At 35.2% G+C, this 22447-nt stretch overlaps 1 protein-coding gene across 1 annotated transcript in view; it reads right to left on the reverse strand.

The window, feature by feature from the left end:
* The window catches only part of PCLO (piccolo presynaptic cytomatrix protein), a 390843-nt gene that overhangs the window by 86043 nt on the left and 282353 nt on the right, over nt 1–22447 (reverse strand). The window contains 3 exon segments of the mRNA XM_055301126.1: nt 2022–2236; nt 2987–3054; nt 3597–3705. Coding sequence (XP_055157101.1) covers nt 2022–2236; nt 2987–3054; nt 3597–3705 — 392 coding nt within the window.

Below are 22447 nucleotides of genomic sequence, written 5' to 3' on the forward strand. Positions count from 1 at the left end.
CCACCCAGGTGCCCCTAGACCAGTACCTTTTAAACCTCAAAGGGCAGCACACAACTTGAAGAACTTATTAAAACTCTTGTTTCTTGGTCTAATCCTTAAAGAAGGCATGGAGTGGGATCAAGAATTTGAATTTTTAACATGTTTCTAGATGATGCTGATGCTGTTAAAAGAATCACACTTTAGGAACCACTGGTCTACCTACTATGTAGGGAAGGGATTTTATCCATCTTTGTATCCTATACAAAGTGTGACCCCTGACACTGAGGTGCCATCCAAAAATGTCTTAAAAGTAGGAATGTGTTGGAAACCCTAATATACAGAGTACTTATTAGCAAGGCTATTGTAAAGATTGGACATTATGCTTACTGTAATAATCTCCCAAGAGAAACCACTAACTGAGCACTTTTAGACTGAGCAGGGTAGGGTCCAACGCAAGGGTGAGGCAGCCAACTTTCTGGGGAGTAGGGATACTTTTTAAACAAGGTAGTGACCCAATCAGATCATTATGCACAGATCAGACAGTTGGAGAGTAGTTTAAGAGGAAGGAAATAAAAATGGTGAATGGAGTTACCAGTAGTGAGTGCAATAATGTTAGGAAAAAAAATAATGCTTTGCTAAAGAACATTGGTGAGTTCCGAGAAGACAGAAAATTGCTACAGACTTTTTAGGAAATTAGAATTCTCAGGATTAAGATTCAGTGACTGATCAGACATTGTGAATCAAGAAAAAAGAAGAGCAATGGAGGTCTTAAATTCATACTTAATTTCCTGGAAGGATGGTGATGTCAGTTGCTGAAATAAAAAAATATTAGGATGAGAAACTCATAGAACTATAATATGCTTGGTTTGGAAACTTTGCTAGCAGAGTTTGTCATGTCTTGAGGACTTCTACCTGGAGATTGAGAAATAAGTGAGAAATACCATCAGTCTGTAACTCAGGAGACAGCGAGCTTCCATGAGGTGATTCTCAGACACTAATACACAATTGCATGTGGTATAATACAGCTGTGTTAAAATATGTTTTGAAATTGAATCTACTCTCGAAATTGCACTTTGAGAAGTGTTGCTATATTTAGTTTGAAACAAGTCATCAAATGATGCAATCAAATGCATGAGGAAAAAGCTACAAACTGTCTATATTTTCATCTGCTTTTATAAACTTAAAAAATTAATTCTGTTTTCTTTTCATTGCCCAGTGACTTGGAAATAATAATGTTAGAAGTATTTATTTCAAAAGAAGACTTGCAACAAAGGAAAATTTATTAGTATGTTATTAGGGATAAAATTCAAAATGGCAATTCTATATTACTGGTTCTTCTTCTTCTTTTTTTCTTTTTAAGATTTAATCTATTTATTTGAGAGAGAGATAGAGCAAGCAAGCATGAGGGGAGGGGCAGAGGAAGAGGGAGAAAGAGAATCTCAGGCAGATTCCTGTGGAGCGCAGCACCCAACATGGGGCTCGATCTCACAACTGTGTGAGATCATGACCTGAGCTGAAATCGAGAGCTGGATGCTTAACTGACTGAGCCACTGAGGTGCCCCAATCAGTATAGAATTAGGGATAAAATTCAAAGTGGCAATTCCATATGACTGATTTTCCTTATTTCTTATTGTCCTAAATTCTTTTAGGACAAATTTTATCTCTGTGTCCTTTATACCTTTTATTTAAATGATCAAATCCAATGTAATGTCTATCTTGCATTTCCAAAAAGATGCAAAGCTAACGTTCCATACACAAAGGGGCTCAGACAACTGCAAAGAAGAACCAGGAAATACAAAGCATTAGACACACCATTCAAGTTCCTCATAATTATAACTGCTAGAGTATTTTAAGAAATGTAGAAATACATCATCTTTATAACATTTGATCCGCTATATATTAAGAAATGGACATTTTGTTTCAATCCATCATTAGGAAATGAGAGATCACAAGAAAACCACCTGAGAAGATGATACTGGATTTCCTCTGTCCTTGATTGAATACAGAGCTAGAAAATAAGTAACTCAGAGGTCACTTCTCACCTTGCTGCTGCTGTGCTTCTTTTTGTTCACTGAGGGAGACCCTGGTTGCCCAGGACTGGGGACGGAACTGGATCCTGCAGAAGTAGGACCTGAATGAACGTGAGATCCTTTCTCCACAACAGATGACAGAACCAGTGGTGACTGTTGTAGTGAAACCTTCTGGAGCTCCGCTGCCAACTGCTTGGGATCAACCCCTGGGGATTTCGCTTTATCCACTACAACAAAATGAAGTGGCTATGTATTTCTCCATTTCATAGGTACTTGATACCATAGAACTTACATGAGTTCTAGATGACAAGGGAATTTACATGCACAGATGTATGAGAAGTTATACAGGCCCCTCCCTGTTCCTGAGGGCAGTAACCCAGACTCTCCATGCTGGCTGTAGCACAGGGAACGCTCAAGAAAAATTTGTTAAAGAAATAAGCCATATTTTTAATGTAATAAGACATCTACATTTATAAGACTACAGTTGTTAGCTAAGAAAGAGCTAAATCCATTTCATCATGTCCTTATGAAATGACACGTGGATTTTTCTCTTTATTAGAAAAAGGCCATCAAAAGGTCCATAATCTAGTTATGCTAAAAGGAATCAAGTATGATCTAAAACTTCTATAATACCTCAAATAAATGGCCCCATGGCCTACTCTGATTGGATGAATTCATTTTTAAAGAATTAAAACTGTAAACGCACACAGCAAGAATTCTGTATTAATTTCTTTAATGGGTCTGACACACAAGTATGTGTTTCCCTAGGATGCTACATCCATAGCTGCAGTGCTTTTGGTTTTGTTTAAGATTACATAAGTAAATAAACACCTATTGGTCTATACCTACATTTTTGCCCATACAATATGTTTGTGTTTATATCTTCATCATACAGAGGCATCATCTGCCTCTACAACTCCCTTTACATACACACCTTCACCCTTACCCACAGCTGGGAGCAGATTCCTTTCACCTACCAGCTCTTGGTGGCTCATGAAGTTCCAGCTGCTGGGGATTTTCAGAGTCGGACAGCATATTGAGATCCCTAAAAATTAAAACAAAGAAATTAAGAAAGAAATTGAGGAAACAGGAGACAAAAGGCCCTTTTTTCCAACTACCCTGATTTTTTTTTTCAGTAGGTAAATGAGAAGTGGTTAATGATATAAAGCCATTTCCAAGCATGCTCACCCTCCTAACCAAATATATATTTGCAATGCTTTTAAAAGTCAGCTGATAAAAATGATTTTTTAAGGTGAAATCTTTATTGATTAAATGTAAGTTCATTTTGAAATACTACACACATACACAAAATCTAAATAGGTTTAGGCTTTCATTTAAATGAAGCATGTTTCAATAAAAGCATGAAAGGGGGAGAACTACTGACATGATCAGACACAAAATTAGCTGAATTCTTTCTATGCTTTAGACTTTGATTCTGAACACAAGAAATCTATAAAACTTGTATTCACTTTATTTTCTAATTACTGAAAATCTTGCTGGCTGGCAAAGGTTCCACCTTAACAATTTTAAATTAAAAGAGCCATGAATAGCCAAAAAATGGAAACAAAAAGATGGGGAAAAACTCACAGTCTTACACATATTTCTGCTTCCCCACTTTGCTGACTAATGATACTCTGCACTTCTTCATACGTTTTAGAAGTTAAAGGAATTCCATTCCATTCCAATACTTGCATCCCTAAAAAAACAAATTCAGGTATAAAATAAAAAATATGTTGTATTTCTAGTCTGAGACTATAGGGCATAGAAAACATTTAAAAACCAACTCAGCACACCATTTCAGAGAACACCAGTTCAAAGTTCTCCGTAATGTTAATACCATAACCACATGTAGTTCAATTTCATCACTTACCTGAACACATCAAATATGTCTAAGACAACATGCAAAATATTACTTTTGAAAATCTATTAAATATTACCAAACACATGCATTTTGTTCACACTGCTTTAATAAAGAAAACATTATTAAACATATATTGCTTAGGCCAATTTTGTAGAAGAAAAAAAAAACATACAAGCACCAATATAATTTTTCCTTGGGAAACAAGCATCTAGAAGAGTATAGACTTTCATAATCCATCATGGAATGGGAGAAGTAGAAAAAAGTCTTAGTAGTTTGGTTTTAAGACATTGGTATTGCTTCAACTTTGCTCAGATAAAACAGATTTCCATGTGGTATTTTTTTTTTCTTTCTTCACTGTATGCAAGACGTTCCTGAGTAGAATCAGCAGGCGTGTTACAGAAAGGGCAGCTTCATGGGGGGGTGGCCTGGGCGGTAGTACAAGACCCTGTGCTCAGAAGGGCCCATGCTTGGTTTAATGCTTCACTGGTGCAATTTTGAAATTCTTAATAATATTTCAGCAAAGAACTCTACATCATCTTTTTGTGCTGGATCACATTAACTATGTTGCTGGACTAATTAGAGGGCATTTCATGTTATCACTTTATCTAGAAGGATACTTTTCACCTCAAAAAATAGTAACAACATTTTAAATTTTGCTTCTTTGGTCCATTTTATATGAGCTGTCAAATAACTCAGGAGTACATATTTGGCATGAATCACCTCTTCCTAATATGTAGCTATGTGAAATGGATATAAATTGGATGAAACTATCCAAAGTAATAGTGCCCAAATATTTGTGAGTGCTGTCAGCTTTACCTAAGACAGTATCTGCATGCCATAACTAGGCTATGATTTAATTAAAAGTAAATACTTGTGGAACAATTAGGATTTCAATGAGCTTCACAGATGCCTATGTGAAATTCTCTATTGCTCACCACTGGTTTCAGTGGAAAACTCTAAATATGGCCTAATTGAATCTTTAAAGGTTTTAATGATTTTTATTTACACTGGAAAGCATTATTACCAGTTACAAACAAGGGAAATACTTTTACTAGAGTGAAATGGCGAAAGAAGTCCATAAAAATGTTCACAATAACACAAACAGAAATGGCTTTTCTAGAACTTACTCCAACAAAATGTTATCTTCAGATGGGCCTTAGGTTTAATTCAACAATCCCAGGCTGTTGTACATATAAAATGAGAAAATTACATAAGAGACAACATGACACCACTAAAGAAAAGTTTACCACTACAAAAGGAAAATCATGCTGAAAAACACACTTTAAAAAAAGTCAAGATAAAGAGTATATTTATATACAGATGATTTTGAATTGAAACAATTAGTGTTATAATTGCATTGTCACTTTTTGGCAAGAGCATATTCTATGAAAAGAAATAGCTGCATAATCTTCATGCTTCTTCTCTTGGTTTAGCTAATATTTCACCTCCCAAAATAAAGGGGCAAATTTCCAAAACATAATCACCCAACAAAATTTAAAAATGCTTCTGGTATTACAAAGGGAAAGTTATTTAGAATCAGTGATAAATTTCTGAAAAAACAAAAACAAAACCAACCCAGCAACAGATAACTAGAATCTTGCCTAGAAACACACCTGCGGTCATAAACTACACAATCTGTTCTGTTCCACAATACACAGGCTAAACTTCTTTTGTCTTCATTCAGTTTCACCAGATTTCATGCAGGACAGTGGTTCAAAAGATTTTGCTAGTACTTTTGTCCTTTTATTCTTGGTTCCATTGGTGAGGATCAGATACCATAGGGTATGTGAATGACTTGTACATTGTCCTTTAATAACAAGTTTCTTAAGCATCACCTCTCCTAATCTCTAAAAATCCTACAAGAGTCATACTAAAATAACCACGTGAATATAACCAATTATTCCTTAATTCATAACAAGGTTTTAATCATTATGAAAATTAAGTATGATATGATTTCAAATATAATATTCTTGAAAAATGTTAACTGCAAAATCCTATAAACTATTTTAAAATGCTTGTGAAAATTTGTGGAACATGATCATGCCACACTGAGGTTCACTAAAGTAATATTTTTATCATTTAATTGACTTGAATGGAAGCAGAGGAGAGACAACTTTGTATTCTGACTTTTTTTTAGAAATAATTCCTGGAGGATAGTGTACACATAGAGGGTTATATCTATTATTTAGCATTATGAGCAAACATTTACATTTTCTTTATACTTAAATTATATCAAACATGTATGTTAATAAACTGCTCAACTTTGAGAATCAACAGATGATATTTCAATTATATCCCTAGAAAGTACCTATACTAATAGCTTTTAATAGGACAACTAAGGTCATCTGAATTTTTATCGAATGTTCAACAGCCGATGACAGGATTTGCTGCTCAGAATCTTATATTTAACATGTTATTAAAAAACAAAAAAGACAATAATCAGGTAATGTTTGAACTAAAAAAAAAAAATCAACATAAAACATTATCGACTATATGTTTTTATAACTTCTGGGATTTCTTAACTTTATGTGCCCCTAAAACTAGTGAATGGTATTCTTTATAATGCACGATATCAGGTATGTTATTTCTTTGTCTATAATTAATATTTACCATTACATCACAAACATCTTATGTATTATAATTACTGACTGAACAGTTGAAATTGTATATGTATATCCAAATATATATCACACAAAAGCTCATAGCTTTTTAAAAAATTCCATAACTATTTTTTCAGCACCTCGTAAGTGGCAGGCACTACATAATTAGTCCCTCACGTGGTGATCACCACCTGGCATCTAATACTGTACATTGTCATAAAAATTAATAAAAAATGATACTCCACGAGCAAAAAAACAGAAACATCTTGGCAATTAGTAAAATTAAGCTGATTAACAGAGAAAGAATTTTAAAAGTTTTATAAGTCTATTAAAAAAGGCCCCCCCAAAATAAATAAATAAATAAATAAATAAATAAATAAATAAATAAGGCCCAGACTCATTAGTGATGAGAAAGTATACATTAAAGCAATAATGACATACTACTTAGCTCTCATCATATTGCAAAAAGTTTAAAAGCCAGAAAATACCATGTGCTGACCAGGATATATAATCAGAAGACTCTTACTACAAAGTAAATTACACTTGTTGGATGGCTGTTCAGCTTTACTCTCACTCTGTGATGTGAGAATACTATGTGTCATGTGAAAATAAAACAACTGCGTGTTTACAATCTATAAATATGTGATTATTTAAATGGGAATGCAGGTTAGTGCACTCCTCTGGGGGGCAATGTGGGAGAGCATCATTAAATTAAATACGTATACACTCTATGACCCGGAAATCTTGAGAGTCTATTTGAGGTAGGAGTCAGTATCAGGAGAAATGGGACAATGAGAGTGTAGTAATTGCTCAAGACAGAAATACCTGGCAGAGAGTGCAGGAAAAAAGACCGTAACTGGGCATTAAAACCAAAAGGAGGATCCACCTTAAAACTATTTTCCAAGTAAGAACAAGTGAGAAACAGGATCTGTCTATAGGACAATGACATTTTATGTACATTAAAGTGCTATTTGTACCAAATAACATTATATATTTTTCAAAAACCCCCCAGAAATTTCATAAATTATAATAGTTGCTCATGAACAAAAGAAGGAAGTGGGAAAAGAAAATGAGATAAAAAAAAGAAAATGAGATAAAGGAAAATGAATGAGTTAATAAATGAACAACCAACACACACAAAAACCACAGACGCTCATACACACACACACAAACACACACACACACACACACACACACACACACGAGGGAAACTTACATGAGCCAATGAAGCTGGCGGGCTATGGTATGAGAACCTAATGCCACTGGGATAACAGAACAGAACAAAACAAAACCCAAACTTAGTTAAAAAATAGATACATATATAATAAATCAATCAAAATTTATTGTTTTGTACTTTTTCCCCACTGTTATTATGAACCATGACTATAGATTAATTTCCTAAATCTAGACATTTGCTCTCAAAAGTCCTTTATAAATTAGCAGCAGCAGCAGGAAAAACTCAGCACCTGTAATGGTCATTTGCCTTGGCTTTCTAAATTGTGAACAAACCCTGCAAGTGAGTTTCAGGGATCCAATATATTGATATTACCACATCAGTTATAGTAATTAGCATAACTAATGGAATGTTAACGTAAGAGAAACGCATATAGATGGGTTTTATTGTTTTATAAAGTTAATTTTCAATATTTTACGACTTTAACCAATTTATACATTAACATGCAATGACAGAAAGAAAGAAATGGTGGAAGAAGGGAAAATCAGGAAGAGAAAAAAGAATGGTATCTTCAGTAAAGGGGAAAAATAGTATTTGAATAGCATCCTGCTTATTTACAGGATAAAAGAGATTCCCTCAATCATGACAAGATACTAAAAACCCAGATGTATGTATCTGAAATATATTTTAAGATATTAAAAACCCACAGAAAACTCACCTAGAAGCATAAAAATCTTAAGGTTGGAAAGTATCTTCTTGAAGAGCTAATTTCATAATGTTATTGCCACTTTTGCCACTGTCATGATGATTTCTATTATTTTTACTCTTGGAATACATAGTTTGATCAAAACTTAAAACAGAGCCTCGGTAAATAAAATATATGAACCTGGAATAACTTTCACTGAAGCAGTCTCTGCCTGCTCCCCCCTCCTCACTCTTCAGTTCCCACTGTAGGCCTCTCCTACGCACTCTCAGGAACCCCGTTTCCCAATCTACTGGAATGAGTTGAGTTTAAAATGACCTCAGAGGGCACACGATATAAGGAGCATGGGGTGTTATATACAACTGATGAATCAGGGAACTCTACCCCTGAAACATTAATACATTAAATGTTATACATTAAATGTTAACAAATGGAATTTAAATAAAACAGAATTTAAAAATAAAAATAAAATGACTTCACAACTTAATAGGTCATCAGAACAACTTCCATTAACTACGACAAGGTCGACAAGGTCGCTAAAGATACCCTGAAAGGAAGGTAATCTGAATTCCATTTTATTGAGAATGTAGTCTGACTTGCTATAAAGGGCCATAAAAATGTTGCTTTTTAAAAAAAAAACAATAGTCTAATAATACTTTCAAGCATTCAAAAATTTAAATCTGCCTATCTTTTAATAAGGAGCATATGCACTATTTTCAGAAAGATAAATACTTTATCAGAGATGTGTTTTATGAACCAGTGTACTGCTGACTGTTGATACTTTCTCTTCTCCATAATCATATTGTGTTCACATTTACCTTAGGTATTTACTAGCTGTTGTGACTTTCAGCAAACTGGATAATTTGCTATCCTTGGCTTCCTCAAGGGAGATTATATTGCTAGATCACTATTTCAGTTTATTTCTACCCTACAAGAGGGAGAATACTATGGCACAATGAAAGAACAAATTCTTATTTGCAATTTATGAAAATGTAATTTTTGAGCTGGAGCTTTATATGAAAATTTGAACAAATACTTTAGATTCTAAAATTTCTACAATTTTTTACATGATTTTTCCTCATCTACAAATTTTCCTTACATATATACGAGGACTTCCAAGTACAGGAATCATGTCATCTAATTTTTCTCTTCTGCACTCCCCACATTTTCTCTATGGTCATGGTTAGGCTCTTTGGGTTGGTGTTGGCTCCCAGGGGCCCCCCATGCCATCATCATATCTAGTTAATCTTCTCTGAGCATTGCCACATTTATTTCTGGATCGGTTAACTCAGGGGTTGGAATATTCAATCTGTATTCTGAATCTAAATTTGGTTTAAACTTACATGCCAGGCCTGCCTAGGTGGCTCAGTCAGTTAAGCAACTGACTCGTAGTTTCAGCACAGGTTACGTTCTCATGGTGGTGAAATCAAGCCCACATCAGGCTCCACGCTCAGCATGAAGTCGCCTAGGATTCTCTCCCTCTCCTTCCTTCCCCCTCCACCTCTCTCTCTTTCTAAAATGATGAAAAAAATTTTTTATTTATAAGCCGAAGTGCTAATGCCATTCAAACTAAAAGCTATTTTCAAACTAAAATATCAGAATTTTAACTCTATTAAACTATACATTTAAAAAATAGGATATATCACAATATTCTCTCTTCACAATATAAAGATAATAGAATTAAACTCATTAGAATATTTAACATAAATTTTATAAATATACATTCTTCCAAATTTCAGTAGTATTAAACATATATATAATCTCATATATATATATATATGATATTTCAGGTAACTTTCTATGTTTTTGCTTTAAGATACTGTATTTTTATACAATATAAATTGCATAAATAAATAACAATCTGTTTATAAATGAACAGATTGTTAAGCAAATGTATATGCCATGATAATAATAATGAGAGTTCTTTGAGTAATTTTATATAACTTGTTTAGGTGTATAACACAGGGTTTGAATTCACAACCCAGAGATCAAGACCAAAGCTGAGATCGAGTCAGACACTTAACCAACTGAGTCACCTAAGCACCCAATTTTTTGGTAGCTCATAATTAAAGAAGTTGAATTCTGTCTGTATTTAAAACTGCCATTAATTTGGGGTGTGGTCTGGAGCAATTCACTTTCCATGTTTCTTTTTTCATTCACACTTTTAATGAAGAACAAGCAATTAAAATAAGCAAAGTATGTCATGCATATATAAATTTTCAAATGCAATTAATTTACAAAATAAAAATTCTCACAACATCGTAAATAGAAAAAAACATCTAAGAAACTGTAGTTGAACTGTCTAGGCTTACCCACTCTTTTTTTCTAGGTTGAATACACTGAAATATTTAGAATCAATGACTTCTACACTCACAGATCTAAAATAGATTTAGTTCCAATCATAAAAAACATAATTACAAAGAAAATATATTATCACATATTTTGCAATATTAACGGTCAATAATAAAAAGGCCATTAAAAAACATATAAATAAAATGTGTTGCAAAAGCAAGTCACAACTATTTTATAGACTCATGTTATAAAGTAAGGAAGATCCTTGCACATGCCCTAGTTTTCTTTTCTTATAGAATACACTAGAAAGATGAAACATGAGGTGACATGATTTCTAATATCACAGAGTTAGTTAATGGTAGCACAGAATTATGAACTCTACCTATCCCTCAGGCCAATGCTAGTGATGTAGGAATGAGTCAGGGGCAGATGGAGCTAGGTAGGGAAAGAGAAGGGAAAGGCCCAGAGTCAGGCTCCCAGGAATCAGTGGGCTCCCATAAACCCGGAAAGGTGCCAGTCAGGTTCCTACCCATCCCAAGAAAACAGAGATAGGACAGTAAAAACAGAAAAATAAACCTGTCTCCCTAGCTCCAAAAATGTTAGGGAATATCCTCCTTTAGTGGCTACTAAGTAATCACAGAAATTCACGAGACCACAAAGAAATAGGTCATCAAGGTGTTATCAATGGACCCTGCTCAAGCCAAGACCGCACAAGAATCTCAAGGCAACGGGCCACCTGACTAGGCTCACAGAAATCCCAGATGCAGAAAAATGTTATGGAGGAGTATTAACCAGAGAGAAGGGAACACCTTGTTTGTGCTCATGCTATTTATAACAACACCATGAATGTTCTAAATATAGACATGATATTTACAAATCCACCCTAATATTGACAAGAAATTTACCAGTTCCCTGGTCAGTTTCCTATAAAAGAGAGACCATAAAAGCTCTCAGGGGTAAGTAACTGTCAGGATCTCTCACATTTTGAGAGCTTTTTCTGTATCTCTGCTTAATAAACTTCTCTTTGCTCACTCTGTTGTCCGTGAGATTCATTCTTCCCCTCTGTGAGAGGAGAACCAAGCTCTCCCGTATCACTAGTACCAGCAAATAAAAAATTTCATTCCATTTATACCAACTAAACCTACCTCATAGCCCACCTAAATATAAATGGTGCTCAAACACGCAAAACCTAGCACGAAAAACACATACGTTATTTATAATGCCATTTTAATTATAATAAAAAGACAATCTAAAAATTGTATTTTCTTTGTGACAATTTTATTTGAAGACTTGCACATGTGAAAAATAACATTGTTGAACAAAGTTTTGGTGGAATACACCATTTCTGGTGGATAAACAATGTCATTTAGGAATGAAAAAGGGCTAATTGACTTTCTCCTCTCTGTTCTCCACTCCAGTCCCAGAAAATAAGCAAATATCACACTTACACAGGCACACTGATGGGAGATTATGCTGAACACTGCCGTAGGAGGAAAGTTATATAGGAAGGATTACCCAATGTCACTAATTACCAGGGAAATTAAAATAATAATCACACGTGTTAGAGTGGCCATTATATATATATATATATATATATATATATATATATATAAACAAGACAGTAAATGTTGGTAAAGAGGTAGAAAAATTAGAATCCTTGTACTCTGTCGGTTGGAATGCAAAATGTTGCCATTATGAAAAACAGTATGATATTTTCTAAAACATAAAAACAGAATTACCCAATCTAGCGATCCTGTTTCCAGGTACTTATCCAAAATAATTGAAATCAGGATCTCAAAGAGAGAGTAGCACTCCATGCTCATTATAGTTATCTATCCAATAATCAAAATATTGAGATAACCTAAGTATCTATTGACAGATAAATGGATAAAGAAAAAATGGTTTATACATACAGTAGAATGCTGTTCCGCCTTTAAAAGGAAGAAATTCTATGGGGTATTGCAAATTCATGCTCTTTAAATAGAGTCAAGGTAAACAGGGGAATATAATTAGCTGTGATTTGTGGTTCAATTTGAAGATTATCATGATAGGATTGTGTTTCTAATCACCACAACCTCTAAAATAAACTAGAATCAAGGTCTTCATTTCCTGGAAGGATTGGTATAGATGCTAAAGTCACTCTACAGCTACAGTTTATGATGTTTAGAATTAGATGTATTATTTGAAACAGATTAAAACAATGTGGCTGAGTAAGACAGGAAAATAGTATGTAAAACTTTAATGATTCTGGGAAAATAATATAACATGTGGATCTATCCAATGATAGGTATGTGATGTCATCACGTCATTTGAAGTAGATTGAAGTTCATAAATTCAAAACTTTTTTTAAATTCACCAACTCATTTTGTTAAAACACCTAGAGTGAATGTTTTCTTTTCTTTTCATTTATTTTAAGATTTTATTTATTTATTTATGACAGACAGAGAGAAAGAGAGAGGCAGAGACACAGGCAGAGGGAGAAGCAGGCTCCATGCAGGGAGCCTGACGTGGGACTCGATCGCAGGTCTCCAGGATCACACCCCAGGCCGAAGGCGGCGCTAAACCACTGGGCCACCGGGGCTCCCTCTTTTTTTAAAAAAATATTTTATTTATTTATTCATGACAGAGAGAGGGACAGAGACATAGGCAGAGGGAGAAGCAGGCTCCTCTAGGCAGCCTGATGTGGGACTGGATCCTGTGACCTGGGAACCATACCCTGAGGTGAAGGCAGACACTCAACCAGGCGTCCCCTAGAGTGAATGTTTTCAAATGACTTTCTAATTCAATGGTATTACCAGGTTAATACCATCAAATAGAGTGTAACACACTAAACCAAAATGCACTCATGAATGTCTACATACAGTGCTAATTGTATGCACAGAGGAAGCCAGGCTACATGATGCAACTGTGCATGAGAAACGCTTGCCTTAACTGTTGCCTCTGCTGCTTTAAGTATCTCTAGTGAACCATTACGGATTTTGAGTTTAATTATGTTCTTAACCTTTTTCAATATTCTTATATTCTGCATTGTTCTTTTTTTAATGTTATTTAAATGTATCCCACTACTCAGACAACAGATTTCAAACTAAAATATCATCACTTTATCCTAGGAAAGGAGTGTTCTAATAAATACAGGAATATCTGAATCAGTGGCAACGTCACCAACATCATCTCTACTGAGAATTAACATATATAGGGACAATATAAATTCCTTTTGGAATATTGGTTGACAGAATGCACAGAACTTTGACTACTGAATTGTAACTTTAAGTCATGTGTAAAATCAGATAAAAAGGAAATTATATTTCTGAAAAGGAAAATTCTAAAAAGAAATCTCCCAAACAAAATCTAAAAGCAAAAGGTAAATGCAAATACACTTGGTCTATCCTATAAGGAAACAAAATGTTTCTTTTGACAAAGAAGTGAGTTTTTATCCTGACCTAAGTACTCATCAGTAGAAATATTATAACGTGTTACAATATTACAAGAATGTTTTGCTTATTTTTGAGCCAAAGATAGTATATCATTGTTATGAATGGTATAATCAAAATTAAAATGGTGAACTTTTAATGTATAAATTCTTTCATTTGAGGAGCTAAAGAATCTAAGTAAAATAAAGAAGAAATTCCAAACAATAGAAGAAAAATTAATAACTATTTTATTAACCTGAGAGAATCTTAAAGAAGTAAAATGAATTAGGTGTTAAGTTGCTTCAAGAAAGTACTAATATTCTATATTTTACATATCAAATTAGCAAATAATTTACATCGGGTTGATAGATGTTCAATAAATAAATATAATTTGACAGCAGAATTTCATTTCAGCAGTTCTAAATCACTTTTAATATGTAAAATGAAATTAATATATGTATATAATATGCAACATATTACAATAGCTGATTTTTTCCATTGAGAAACAAGAATTGCCTAAGAAGACATTTAAAAAATATATTTTATTTGATTTATTTGAGAGCGAGCAGGCTCAGGCACACACGCACTGCAGGCAGGGAGGGAGGGGGACAGGGGTGGAAGGTGGGGGCTGAGGAAGGATGCTCAGCTGACTTCCCAGCAGCTGGATCACACACCCAGGGGTCATGACCTGAGCCAAGCTTCAGGACGGATGACCAGGCACCCCAGAAGACAACAGTTTAACATCAATAACGGCCAACTGATGTAAAACAAAACTCAACTGTTTTCCCTCTAGCTCTCTAAAATTCATGTAGAGCAAATATTTTTCCTAATTCATAAGCGAACATGGTTACAACCATAAAAAACTAATGGTAATATATAAGAATTATAAAAGCTTTCATACATATACCAGTTAATTATAAGAAGTCTTTTTGAATAAAATAAGTAAAATTAGACCATTTCATTTGTGTTAATAGCATCAATATGGGACTTTTTTCTTCTTTTTGTTTAACAAAATTATTTTGCCTACTTTTTCTCATTTTCTCTTCATGGCATTCCAGTAAAATAGGTAGGGTAAGTGTAACTTATCCCTACTTTTACAGATGAGAAAGTTCAGCTTTAGAAATTATATTTAGTGGTAGTTTCAAAAGCTAGCTCTCCTGATTCCTCATCTAAGTTCAGAAATACTGGCTTCTTCTCTGTTTAAAATACACAGAACCAAATTATAAAATCTTGAGTATTTTTATAGTTAATATTTTAGAATTAAGTGCAAAACCAAAATAGGTGAACATGATAAAACTTGCCACATCAAGTCAACAGGTATTTAGTTTGTGTCTGAGAGAGGATCGAGGGGACTAGATTCTGGGTTACTAATGTCAATCAGTTACGATTCTGGACAGGATTGCTTCCAGTGAGGAGCAGCAGCATCAAGGAAGGTAAACAAAACTCTGGCTCCAGGTCTAGAGAGTTCTGCTGGGGCTGGCGGGTAGGAAGCTGAGAAATGGGAGTGAGGATGGGCCACCATGAGTTCCAACAGGTCAGTGTTGCCCACCACAGGCCTCGTAGGTCATAATGAACTTGAACTCAATTCATTTGATAACATAAGACATAAGAGAAAAGGCTTACAATAATCAAATTGTTATTTTAAACACTGCACAGTTTAGAGAGGACCCTACACCTTTCTTCCCCTGTGGCCCTCCCACTTTTGGCAAGTTAGGGTTTCACTCTGTAGGACTGGCATGGCATGCAAGGATTTATGTTTTAAAATGTGGTGGGGTGACTTTAGGCTTACTGATTCTGAATACTGCGAATGGCAACAAATGAATGAACACATTGAGGTCCTTTCACTGAGCTGAAATTTAACACACATGTTGTGTATGTGTGTACATAAACATACACACAATGTAATAATTTATCATTATGTCCCTATTTCCACCTTGGTCTGAACAGCCACACGGCACGCCTGGAACTATTTCTTTAGTTTCCTAACTGTTCTCTTTCTTTGCTTCACTCCTTCAAACTATTCTAGTTACAGCTAGAATAGAGTGTTCCTATTTATTTTATTTAAAATTTTTTTAAAGATTTATTTATTTATGTATTTGGAGGGGGAGAGAGAGAGAGAGAGAGAGAGAGAGAGAGAGTATGCCCGCATAAGTGGGGGGTAGGGGCAGCGAAAGAGGGAGAGACTCTCCAGCAGATTGCTGCCAACCATGGAGCCTGACACGGGGCTCTATCTTGAAGCCTTGAGATCATAACCTGAGCAGAAACTAAGAGACAGATGCTCAACTGCAGCCCAGGTATCCACCCCTCCCCCTTTTTAAATAACGATTTATTTCTTTACTTAGAGAGAGACAGAGACAGAAAATTAAGTATTCCTATTTAAATGTCATTCTGCTTTTGGTCTTCTCATCCCCCACAAATAGAAGCTAAAGTCCTTACAATGGCCCGTGGGCTTCTCATCCTGCAGGAGTAGAAGCTGAAGTCCTTGCGATGGCCCACAAGATTCTATCTCTGTGACTACTTTGTCTGGAACTTCTGCTGTCCTCTCTCACATGCTCACTAGCTCCAGCCACACCGGGCTCCTTGCTGTCTTACTGTTCCTGGCACACACCAGGCATGACCTTGCTCTGGGCCTTTGCCCTTTTTATTTGTCTGCTGTAATACTGATAACTTCTGACTCGCTGTTTCCTTTCCTTGGAGGCTTTACTCAGTTTCTGCCTTCTTGGTGAGGTCTTCCATGAACATCCTCTCTAAATTTGCAACCTCACCCTCCTGTATGCATATCTATGCTCCCTGTTGTGTTTCTCTCCATAGCACATATTCCCATTTTTAAAAGGTACTTATAACTTTGCCATTTTCGGTCTTGCCTACTAAAATGTACAGTCCATGTTTCTTCACTTATGTCCCCAAGGGGACAAGAGAGATTACTTTATATTGCATATATATATAAATGGATTACTCATAGACCTCAGCAGACTCAAGCACCATAAATGACAATGATGAGGATCTAGAAAGAGCAGAGAGTAAAAAACAAAAGTAGCTTAAGAGAAATCTTATTTTCTTCCAGTGCTCACTGTAACTTCCAATACTTATGAAAAGCCTTTAATCTGAATTCCTTGAGTGCTGACATGAAAACTTGCATTTCCACAGAATATTCTTTCTGAGTCAACACTCATCGCTCTATCTGGAACACGGCAGAACGCTGAAACTCTGTTGAGCTAGTTTTAAAAAATAACAAATGAAATAATTGAAAGCCTGGAAAGATCTGTTTCAGTTCTTGGACAGTTGCTTGCCTTGAGAAGTTTACAATCTGCTGTTAGAAATTACCTGAAGGTTATCTGGGATTCTTTCGGATGGAAGTATATTTGTAAATTCTACTTAGTTACTGTACTAGCTCTCTCTTTTTTAAAAAAAAGGATCTTATTTTTTATTCATGAGAGACACAGAGAGGCAGAGACATAGGCAGAGGGAGAAGCAGGCTCCCCATCAGGAGCCTGATGCGTGGCTTGAACTCAGGCCCCCGGGACTGTGACCTGAGCAAAAGGGAGATGCTCAATCCTTGGACCACCCAGGTGCCCAAACTGTACCGGTTCTAAGACATGTGGACTAAACCAGTGTATTCTCAATATTTCTCTTATTGCAACTAAAAGAAAACATAAAGTACCCCCAAAAAGTCATTAAAGAAATGGCTTTTTTTCCCTTAAAGGTATCTTCTAGTTCTTCAGATTTATTTTATATTTTTATCCATTTAGACCTCCATCAAACATGACCTCCACAGCGAGTACTTTCTATCCACTGCTTCTAGACTGTAGGCACCTTCGAAGCAGGGTCAGCATTCTAGGATAGACCTGTATAGAGTAGTTACGGAGTACATGCTGTAACCCATACACATTCTTCATTACTTCTGGTATTCCTAATAGTATCACCTCCACTCCTTCACAACAGCCTTTTCTTCAAATCCCTGCCTTTTGCCTCCATCTAACTTTTCAGTATATTACCATAGCACCCCAGTAGGTTCTTACAATACTGCAGTAAGCACTTCAGTGTCCTTCCCGTTTAGAAACATCTCATCCAAGTATGAATTCCAGTTTGCACGGCCTGAAGCTTATACAGTTTTAAGGAAAAATATAAAGTTATGGATACCATGATAGATACAAAGTGGATATTTGCTAAAAGGACAATGGAAAACACAACGAATTACAAATGCTGAAAAGGCCACAAATGCCATAAACATCACCTGTTCCTCAGAACGTCCTGGAGATTTGTAGGGAGCTTTGTATAGTGAGGGAAGGGCCCTGAGACTTACTTTCACTAGTGTCATAATTTCTCCATTCTGATCTCATTTCTCTTTTCGTCCCAGGTAATCACCCTCACATTCTTAATGCTGGTGCTTGAATTTTCATTTTATCCAACTTAATCCGCTCATCATGGCTCACATGCTACTGTTTCACCTTCTTGTTCCAAACCTTTAACCATGTTTCTTCTCACTCTCTCCCTGACATCTCTTCAACAGGTAAAGTGTCTCTTAAGTATGAATTATTGAAGGGCCTAGCGAAGGAGCCTGTACATTTTATGCACAAGATCCAGTGGGCTTCTATGATTTGTCAGAAGTCCCACACAAAAGGAGTTGATGAGAAAGTTGAGTCCAGAAACTGACAGCCAGATATCTGACACCTACACTACAGTTCTGCTCACTAACAAGATGTGCTTTCAGTGACTAACAGACCATGAAAGGTACAGGAACAGATATTCATTGCATTTGCATCCATAGATTTTAATCAGATATGAGGTTTACTGATTAACATATTGTTGATGAGGGATAAAATTTAGAAGCCTTTTAAAGATTAGTCAAAACTTTGGTTTTACAGTTAAAATGAGAAATGGCTTAATCACTTCAGGCATTAAGGTGTTTGTTTTTAATTTATTCAGGCCTGTTAACTGAAATAATATTCCATTATAGCAGACAACTCTAACAGTTCAGTGATCCCTTACAGGAAGCCTGAACCTTGTAAGATTCATTGTCATCTACGAAAATAATTTTATCTGTCCTTAACAAAATAACTTCTATGGCGAGTCTAGTGCTTTATAGTTAACAAAGCACATAAAACATATCGGTTTCTTTCATTCCATTAATCCTGTGAGGTAGGTCTTAAAACCTCTCAATTGTACAGATGAGATAAAAGGAGACTCAGAGAACATAAGTAACTTGACTAAAATCATGAAGAAGGCTTTAGTTCCTGTGTTCTGACTCAACTCTGGTGCTTTGTTAATTAGAAATATCCTGTGTCCCTGCACTTCAGAGATCAGAGCTGATCATGGTCAATTAGCTAAGCATGTATGTACATGTATAAGGGACATGTGTAAGGGACACAGAATTCAAGCTTAATAGGGCAAAGGTTCTTCTCACCATCAAAGATCTCCAAAGTGAAAGGAAACATGATCTTTTTGCCACATATATAAAACTGCTATGCCAAACACTGTATTTAAATGTTTCTAGTACATTGTTTCTAAATCTGACCGTTATTATCTCAATTTTCCTGCTGAGAACACCAAGGTACTAAAAGCAAAACGATGTATCCAGGCAGTTAAGTACAACAGCTGAGTTTAAATCCTGATCTGTCTGACTTTATTTTATTTATTTATTTTTTAATATTTATTTATTTATTTATGATAGACATAGAGAGAGAGAGAGGCAGAGACACAGGCAGAGGCAGAAGCAGGCTCCATGCCAGGAGCCTGATGCAGGACTCGATCCCGGGACTCCAGGATCGCGCCCTGGGCCAAAGGCAGGCGCCAAACCGCTGAGCCACCTAGAGATCCCCTCTGTCTGACTTTAAAAACATTCTCTGTACATATAGGACATGCTAAAGCATGGGAGGGCTGAAGTCCTAGTATGAATATTAAAGACGGTTCAGCATCCTTGCTTCCAAAATAGCCACTCCAATTCACACACACACTAAAATGTAGACTTTTAAAGTGTATTGACTAGACAAATCCAGAAATTTAAGTATAGAAACAATTGTTCATCAAGAAGCAGAATCACTTGAACATACAGAGATATTTCAAGATATGCTAACCTTAGTAATAAAGGGAATCAAATTAGGGTGTGGATTATTACACTTAAAAAAGTGTATAAAACAGGGCAATTATTTAGGTTTCTTGATGTCTCTATCAGAAATATTATGACTCAAGCACAATTTTCCTGTGATTAATTCTAAAATAAATGGATAAAACAGATAGATATATTTCTTTGTCCTGGCAACATAGCTAATCATCAATATCCTGACAAGGTAAGTAAGATATCAGTGCATCCTAAAAGTAATATATTACAACCTACCAGTCCAGGTCCCCAAAATTTCTTCTTTTTCTTTCCATAGGAAAGATTCCTAAATATTTATTAGAAAATCTTTGTATTAACATGAAATGGGATCTTTTGTCATGTGTACCTGACAACCAGCTTGCAGGAATTTTGAGAAATCTCATGCTAATGACCAATCCGTACCTGGTAATCCCCCTGGAACAAGAACAAGGAAGCTCACTCATCTGTGTGGTGTGTTTCTTGATCTCCAACCTTGATCACTGCCATGCCATCTGTAACATATGCCAAAAAAGCATAAGCAGAAATAGAGACTTTCTTGCCTAGGAACATTCTCCCTTAAGTTACACAGGAGTGTGTCTGTCTTCTAACAATTACTACTGGAATTAACTCTCCTGCCATAGTCTTCTTCCTAACAAGGATTTCCAGAGGCCAACTTCAAACATCGAAACCGCCACTCCAAAAACAGCTAGCCTCACCTTCATACCAATTATGGATAGTCAACCATAAATCCAACAGCATTTTCTCGCCAGAAACCCTGTCAACTCATCTCTACAAAGAGCTAGCTAGCTGGTCAATATCGCCTACATTGAAACAACTAGAAACTAAGAATTTAACAATATCCATGAATTAGAATTGATGCCATAGGCATATTTCCTCATAGAATAACATGTGGATGAAAAAACAGGTGTAATGACCTGGGAGAAGCTAATTTTCATACAGCCCTGGCTAAATCCAAAAGCACGCAGTGGACATGGTTGATTTTAAACTTTGCTCTTCTATTCTATGTCCCTGCTGATTCTTTAAAAGGTTCTTGAAGCTACATTTAGATCTTAACACTTATCTTGGTTCCAAATGGCTTTCTAAAAATCTTCCAAACAAGTGTGATTTAATCATCAATAATAATAATAGAGATACAAGTTATCTTCAAAACCAAATGATTGTTTTGGTTCATTGACTAGAAGATGTTCAGTTCTTATGGATTTATTGTTCTTTTATGGAAATTGTTGAAATTTTAAAAGTATCATGTCAGTAATGTATTTCACAATTATGATATACAATACTAAAAAAAATTGGAGAATGAGTTCGAGAACTTTAGTGATTAAATGAAACTCAGAACCAATGATATTCACATTAAGGATTATATTTGGACCATTATATTTCCTAAATAATATTTTATTTTATTTACATTTCTTACTCTGCCTTTTCTGGGGATAGAATCTTATTATAAGTAGATGTAAAATGACGCAAAATTGTTAATAAGTTTAACAACTGCTATGTGTTAATTTTTTTACTGTCTTATTTTACTGTAGGGATTCAGAATACGATGATTAAATCTCTAGGAAAAACAAGGGTCCAGTATTGTGAACACATTTAAGACTCAAAAAGACATGACTCAGTATAAAAAGATATATTTTTTCCAAGTTAATTTATTCCTTCAATACAATCACTACCAGATTTCAACAGAGATTTTTCTGAAAGTTGATAAGAAGATTTAGGAATGTATATAAAAGGTCATAGGTCAAGAATTGCCCCTAGAGGCTTTTGAAGAACAGCAATATGGCACCTACAACATGTCAGGACTTAATATAAAGATATCATAGTTAAAACAGTCTGACAATGATGTTGGGATAGAAAACAGGCCAGTAGACTAGAACAAAGATGTCATAAAAGACCCACACATGTATTAAAAAAATTCAATATCTGACTGATGGAGCATTGTAGATCAGTGGGAGCAATGATACACTATTCAATAAATAGTTCACAGACAACTGATTGTCTTTATTGAGGGGGGGAAACCTAGAGTTTCTACTCAGACCACAGATAGATTAAAACAACTTACTTCTATTTGTATAAGGACATTATGTGTAAAGTGGGAAAATTTTTACAATGTTTAGAAGAAAACATGGAGCAATATTTTAAGACTTGTGGGCAAGGACAATTTCCTAAACAACACAGAACATTTATAAAACTTAACAGAAACAAAATGATAAACTTGACCATATTAAAATTTCAACTTCTGTAAAAACAAACAAAAAGACAAACAAAATACAAGCTACATAGCAGGCGAAGACATCTATAGTC

This window comes from Nyctereutes procyonoides, unplaced genomic scaffold (genome assembly GCF_905146905.1).
Source record: "Nyctereutes procyonoides isolate TBG_1078 unplaced genomic scaffold, NYPRO_anot_genome, whole genome shotgun sequence".
Classification (NCBI taxonomy): domain Eukaryota; kingdom Metazoa; phylum Chordata; class Mammalia; order Carnivora; family Canidae; genus Nyctereutes; species Nyctereutes procyonoides.